The sequence below is a fragment of the Mus pahari genome, chromosome 19, assembly GCF_900095145.1.
Source record: "Mus pahari chromosome 19, PAHARI_EIJ_v1.1, whole genome shotgun sequence".
In the NCBI taxonomy this organism is placed as follows: domain Eukaryota; kingdom Metazoa; phylum Chordata; class Mammalia; order Rodentia; family Muridae; genus Mus; species Mus pahari.
The window spans coordinates 85,198,263-85,204,756 of record NC_034608.1 but is presented as its reverse complement, the minus strand read 5'-3'; the positions used below and the strand labels follow the sequence as shown (position 1 = coordinate 85,204,756).

At 51.1% G+C, this 6,494-nt stretch overlaps 1 protein-coding gene across 3 annotated transcripts in view; it reads right to left on the bottom strand.

Annotated features, from left to right (window-relative positions):
- Window positions 1-4,810: 4,810 nt before the first annotated feature.
- Window positions 4,811-6,494, bottom strand: part of Fkbp8 (FKBP prolyl isomerase 8) — a 7,446-nt gene continuing 5,762 nt past the window's right edge. For all 3 annotated transcript variants that reach the window (XM_021219169.2, XM_021219171.2, XM_021219170.2), the window contains exons 7-9: window positions 5,930-6,007; window positions 5,528-5,659; window positions 4,811-5,274 (exon numbers count right to left, since the gene is read on the bottom strand). In XM_021219169.2, coding sequence (XP_021074828.1) covers window positions 5,188-5,274; window positions 5,528-5,659; window positions 5,930-6,007 — 297 coding nt within the window. In that variant the 3' untranslated portion in view covers window positions 4,811-5,187. The remainder of the gene's footprint in view (window positions 5,275-5,527; window positions 5,660-5,929; window positions 6,008-6,494) is intronic.

The following is a 6,494-nucleotide window of genomic DNA, read 5'->3' as shown; positions in this document are numbered from 1 at the left end:
GCCACGCCTACACGCGTTGAAGCCCACCTCCTCCGCCAGTCCATGCCACGCCCCCCAAACGCCCATGGAACCCTGCGGCCCTGAGGAACTGCCCCCCAAGCGCTCCGCGTTTGGCCGCGCCCCCAAGCTCCCGTAAAGCCCGCCCACCGACTTGCTGCATTATTCATGAAGCAGGTTTGGCCACTCCCCCACCGCGTGCTTGCAGATTTTCCCAGACCAAGGCTTGCGGGCCAAACGCACAACTGATACGCCCCCCGTAGTCGCAGGGTCCGCCCTACTTCAGTTCACGCACTGGGCTACGGAGCCCGGGACCCACCCCAGAAGCCTCAGCCGCTGGGCAAGCTGAGTTATTCAGGAGTTGCCGCTGCCGCGTTTCGAAACCAATTTTCAAGGGTTTCCCACCCAACTGACCACTTGACAGACGTGGCCTATTCCCCTCCCGCTCCTACACATAAGAGCCGACGGCTCCACCTCTCCAAGCCCCTAGCCCCGCCGCTACATGTGTTATTCATGAACCCTAACACTTGAACGAGGTTAGCCCCACTCCGGCCTTTAACTTGACGTTTATGCTTTCTTTCCGCGTTCCTTTGGTGGAGTCTGGGCACAGCCCTCCAGAGGGTCGAGTGGGCCGGCCAGCTCGCACCAGGAGGGAGTGGGCGTCTGTTGAGGCTTGTGGTGGGCGCGGCTATGTAAACCAGGTGGGCGTGGCCTTGCCGGGTCCACTAATGGGGGGATTCCCAGAACCCGGGCAAGATCTGTGGAAACAGGATGAAGTGCTGAATGTGTCTGATGCCAGAAGTTCAACAACTGGATGAATATCCCACACGTCATGCGCTGGCTTTCCAATAAACAACTCTTACCGCGACATTCAACACGTACTCAATGTTGCACAACCGACACCACTGACTGTTCCAGAACATTTCTTCCTGTCAAAGGAAAGCCTGGTCCTCATTTGCAGTTTTTCCTGTTCCCTCTCTGTCACCTGGCAACTCTGATCTCCTTGTCTTTGTGGGTATTTCATAGTGTGGTCCCTCAACCTGAGGCCTTTGAGGTGTGATTGTTCTCAAGGACCATCAATTGGTGATGAATCAGAGCTTCGTTCCTTTTTGATGACGATGTAGTATTTTGGTGTGTATAATTAACAGCTTCTCTTACTCATGTGATGATCAGCATCAATTACTGCTGCTCACTGCTTACCTGTGGACACTTTTGTTTTTGTTTTAAGACATATTTATTGTATGTCTGAGTACACTCTAGCTGTCTTCAGAGACACCAGAAGGGGGCATCAGATCCATTAGAGATGACTGAGCCCACCATGTGGTTGCTGGAATGGAACTCAGGACCTCTGGAAGAACCTCTGAGCCATCTCTCCAGCCCCTGTGGACAGTTTTGGTTTTTTTTTTTAAAGATTTATTTATTGTTTTATGTAAGTACACTGTAGCTGTTTTCAGACACACCAGAAGAGGGCATCGGATCTCATTGTGGATGGTAGTGAGCCACCATGTGGTTGCTGGAATGGAACTCAGGACCTCTGGAAGAACCTCTGAGCCATCTCTCCAGCCCCTGTGGACAGTTTTGGTTTTTTTTTTTAAAGATTTATTTATTGTTTTATGTAAGTACACTGTAGCTGTTTTCAGACACACCAGAAGAGGGCATCGGATCTCATTGTGGATGGTAGTGAGCCACCATGTGGTTGCTGGGATTTGAACTCAGGACCTTTGGAAGAGCAGTCAGTGCTCTTACCCTCTGAGCCATCTCACCAGTCCGGTTTTTTGTTTTTTGTTTTTTTAAAGATTTGACAGTTTTTAATAGACTGAATAGCTGGGATGTGTTGAATGCCTGCACAATGACCTACAATATATCTTTTTAAAAGATGTATTTCTCATGTCATATATATAATCTATCAGACAGGGTTTCCGGCTGGCCTGCAATTTACTATGTAGAGCAAGGGGCCTCAAACTAAAGAGCTTGCTTGCAGTTGCCTCTGAACTGCTGTGATTACACTCTTGTGCCACCATGCCCAGGATAAAGTTTTTAACATATTATGGAGAAGAGGTCCTAGCTAGTCAAGCATAGAGCAGAGCTGCCAGCCGCAGTCTCCAGGAGACATCTCTGGTAAATTTAATTCAACCACAGAGCAAAGGGTCAGGAAATGCTTTGTGTCACCAGCACAGCCCTGGTCTCCCTAGTGCTAAGATGATAGGTGTGAGTCACCACCCAGCTTTAAGCTACTTTTATGTGCATGAGTGCCTGCATACATGTGTCTGTGTGCCACGTACAGCCATAAGAAGGTATGAGGTCAGCCAGGCGTGGTGGCACACACCTTTAATCCCAGCACTTGGGAGGCAGAGGCAGGCGGATTTCTGAGTTTAAGGACAGCCTGGTCTACAGAATGAGTTCCAGGACAGTCAGGGCTACACAGAGAAACCCTGTCTCGAAAAACCAAAAAAAAAAAAAAAAAAAAAAAAAGGTATGAGGTCTTCTAGAACTGGACTTACAGATGGTTGAGAGTTTCCTGCTGGGAACTAAACCCAAGTCTTCTGTAAGAGCAGCAGGAACTCTAGCTACTAAGCCACCTCTCTAGACCCTTGTTTCAAGGCATGGTTTCATGAGTCCAGGTTTGCCTGCAATTTACCATATAGCTTAGGGTAGCCTTGAACTCAGAATCCTCCGGTCTCAGTGTTCTGAATCCTCCATGGCAGGCCAGGCTCGATCATTGGATTTAGAGTCCTCTTACTTTGTACCCACCCTCCAAAGGCAAAAAGTCATAGCCCAGGATCCCCCAGTGAAAGGCTGGACACATGGCTCATCCATCTCTAGAGTATTTGCTGGACTGGCAAATCAGCTCTGTAAGTAAAGGTGTTTACTACCAAGTCTGATGACCTAAATTCAATCCCTAGGACCCACAAGGAAGAAGTGATATGCACCACTGCACAGACAACCGTCCCCCCAACATACAATTTAATAAAATGTAGCCGGGTGTGGTGGCGCACGCCTTTAATCCCAGCACTCGGGAGGCAGAGGCAGGCGGATTTCTGAGTTCGAGGCCAGCATGGTCTACAGAGTGAGTTCCAGGACAGCCAGAGAAACCCTGTCTCGAAAAACCAAAAATAAATAAATAAATAAAATGTAATGAGATTTTGGATTTCCAATACTGCAAAATAAGCCCGACATGATGGCAAGTTTGTAGTACCAGCTACCCAGAAGGCTGAGGCAGGAGGATCGCCAGTATCCAGCAATCCGCAAAACAACCTGTACTATACTGCAAGACCCTGTCTCTGAAGTAAACAAAGGATGCGGGATGTACATAGGTGCTACACCAACTTCAGGGAGCATTATAGAGAGGACGTTGGAGGCTGGGTATCTGGGGGGCAGGGCAAGACCGGTGCAGTTTCTGGTGAGCAGGTATAGGGTGTGACTAAAAGATCTCACATACCAGGGCTGGAGAGATGGTTCAGCGGTTAAGAGCACTGACTGCTCTTTCAGAGGTCCCGAGTTCAATTCCAAGCAACCTCATGGTGGCTCACAACCATCTGTAATGGGATCTGATGCCCTCTTCTGGTGTGTCTGAGGACAGCTATAGTGTACACATCATATATATAAAAAATAAAATCTTAAAAAATAAAATCTCACATACCACTCTGCACCTCCCTAGATAGACTGGACACAGTAGGGCTCCCCACCAACCTAGCTGAGATCAGAATAGATTTGGGTGAGAGGCACACTGCTGCCTAGACATTCATCCCCAAGGCTGGGCCAGATGAATACTGGAGTTGGCCAAAGGGTGGAGAAAAGGCAAGGGCAGCTGTGGCTCTGAGGATCTGCAGGACAACTGCTGTGTAGCAATCCAGGAAAACTCACTGTCCACCTCTGAACTCTTTAAGGACTTTTGAGAAACAGGTCTTTAGTTCCATCCCAGAACCCCTAAACATTTTTTTTGTTGTTGTTTTGTTTTTTCGAGATAAGAGTTTCTCTGTATAGTCCTGGCTGTCCTGGAACTCACTCTGTAGACCAGGCTGGCCTCAAACTCAGAAATTCGCCTGCCTCTGCCTCCTGAGTGCTGGGATTAAAGAAAAAACATTTAATTGTGAGATATGACATCATATAGGCAGTACACCTGCCATCCCAACACTTGAGAGGTGGAGGCAGGAGTATGAGGAGTTGAACCTTAGGTACATGAAACCATACCTCAAAACAAATTCCCCAGAGAACCAGGCACTGCGTGGATCACAGCCCTTCTGCTGGCAATACCAGGCAGTATGAGGTCACAAGTTTGGGGACAAGGTGGTCAAAGTGATCCTGACTTTCAGTGGCAGGACAAAGCCCAGGCCAGTGCTCATAGGTCAGCCCCTTGGCCGTCAGTCCTAGTGTTTCAGATGTAACATGACAGACCCTGCGGTCACTGCTGTTGTGAGCTGCAGCACTGCCTTCTCAATCTGCAGACACAGGGACCCTGCACAGGTGACCATCATCCCTGCACAACTCAAAGTAACACAAACGTACACACCCGACCTTCTCTCCATGGTCATGCCTACATGGTCCTCCACCTCTTTCTTGTAGAACCCAAGGCTTCATGCACGCCAGGCCAGTGACTCTTGAAATAACACCCAAAATGACCCCAGAGTTCACAGGACCCCAACATGGCCCAACCTCAGGTAGGAAATGAGAAGCACTGACAGGGCTCTCAAGGCCAGCTGTATGTGGCCTGGGCCAGGCCATCAACTGCTCCTTAAAGCAGCGTTTGAGGGGGACTTGGCTCAGCTGTGACTCAGGGCTTCTCAGTTTCATCACAAAAAGGCCTGCAAAGCAGTAGGGTGTGGGGTGAGGCTTTATTTAATTCACTGTGGGGGAGCCTGGACAGAGGGTGCAGATGGGCAGGAAGGGATGGTAGTGCTGCCCCCAGGCCTACTGAGAGGGAAAACTGAGGCTGCCACAGCCGAGGCCTGACCCCAGAGGACAGGGTTGTGGGGTAGAGACAACTGGGTCTAGAAGAACAGGGTCCCTCCCTCTGGGTTGCACCCCATGTCCCCCCTTCAGGGTCTCAGTCCTTCCTGCTTGTTGGGTTATTTGACCCTCAATCCTTGCTCCCCAAACCCATAGGAGGCGTCTCAGCCAGGGAGGGCAGTGAACAGGGAGCCTGGGGGAGTTGGGGAGCACAGGTTGGGGTCCAGGTGAGCAGGGGGACAGTCAGTTCCTGGCAGCAATGACCACAGAGAGCGCCACGCCCCCCAGGGCCACGGCAGTCGCCCCAAACAGCCATTTCCACGGGATGGACTGTGAATAAAGGGAAGGGTGAGAGCTGGCTGCAGGCCAGAGCAGCTACTGTGACCCACACAGGCCTCCTAGCCAGGGTTTGTACCACACACACCCACACCTAAACAATACCCACTCCTCCAATGGATTTTCTTCCTCTGCCTGAGCCTCCAACCCGCACCATGAGTCCTGCAGGTCCAGAGTCCCATCTTCTTCCTGGGCTAATGTCCCCAACACCCCCTCCAGCCCCCTACCCAACCCCACCCAGGCTCACCCAGGGCCCCTTTCCTGGACACTTGGCAGGCAGCCGGCTGGGGTTGCCTAGCATCTTTCGGTACAGGGCGGTCTCTGTGCTCCGCTGTGCAGCGCGCTTCTTTACCAGCTTTGAGAGCTCCGCGTGGATCGTCTGTGGGAGGTGGGTAGGAGCGGATGAGCACGTGCAGGAGGCAGCTGACTTGCCTGTCATCATTACTGCTCCCTTCTTCTGGTAGGTCCCAAGGTCTGTCAAGTGTTGGGGCTCCTAAGACGCAGTGGTTCTGCCTACTCCCATCAGCTCTAACAAAGCAGGAGCTGCTGTCTCACCCGTAGGCAAGTCAGAAGACAGAACTGCAATGACTAGAAGCAGAAAACTACAGGTGCTTGCCAGCCCAGTCCAGCCCAGCCGAGTTCTGCTTACCTTGTTGGAAGGTTCCAGCTTCAGGGCAGCCCTCAGGATGGGGATGGCCTCACTATATTCACCTTGCTGAGCCAGCACCTATGGGAGAGAGGCACCCACTCTTTCTTTCTATCTGCCAAGAGCTCACTCCTGCCCGCCCTGCAAGGATACCATGATCTCAAGCCACAGCTTGGCACTGGTATCACTGCTGCACTGGGACAAGGAATTGGAGACAGGCACTTCTGATCACAGAAGCCTCAGATAAGACTCAATATCCCATGGTCATACAAATCCCACCAGATTTGAAGGCAGCTTTCCTGATGGGACAGTTTGAACAGCCAACCATCTTTCTGGATTTTTCCACTATAGCCCAGGAGGACCTAGATCGTGTGGCAATCCTCCTGTCTTGGTCTCCTGGGTGTTGGACTAATAGCCTACACAATAGCTACAATCCATCTTTAGGCTTCAGCTCTGTGGCTGGGCTCCAGGGCTTGGGTTCAACACTGAGGCTCCTAGAGCAGCACACCTGACTCCCTGCAGCACACCTGACTCCCTGCAGCACACCTGACACCTTGTAGCACACCTG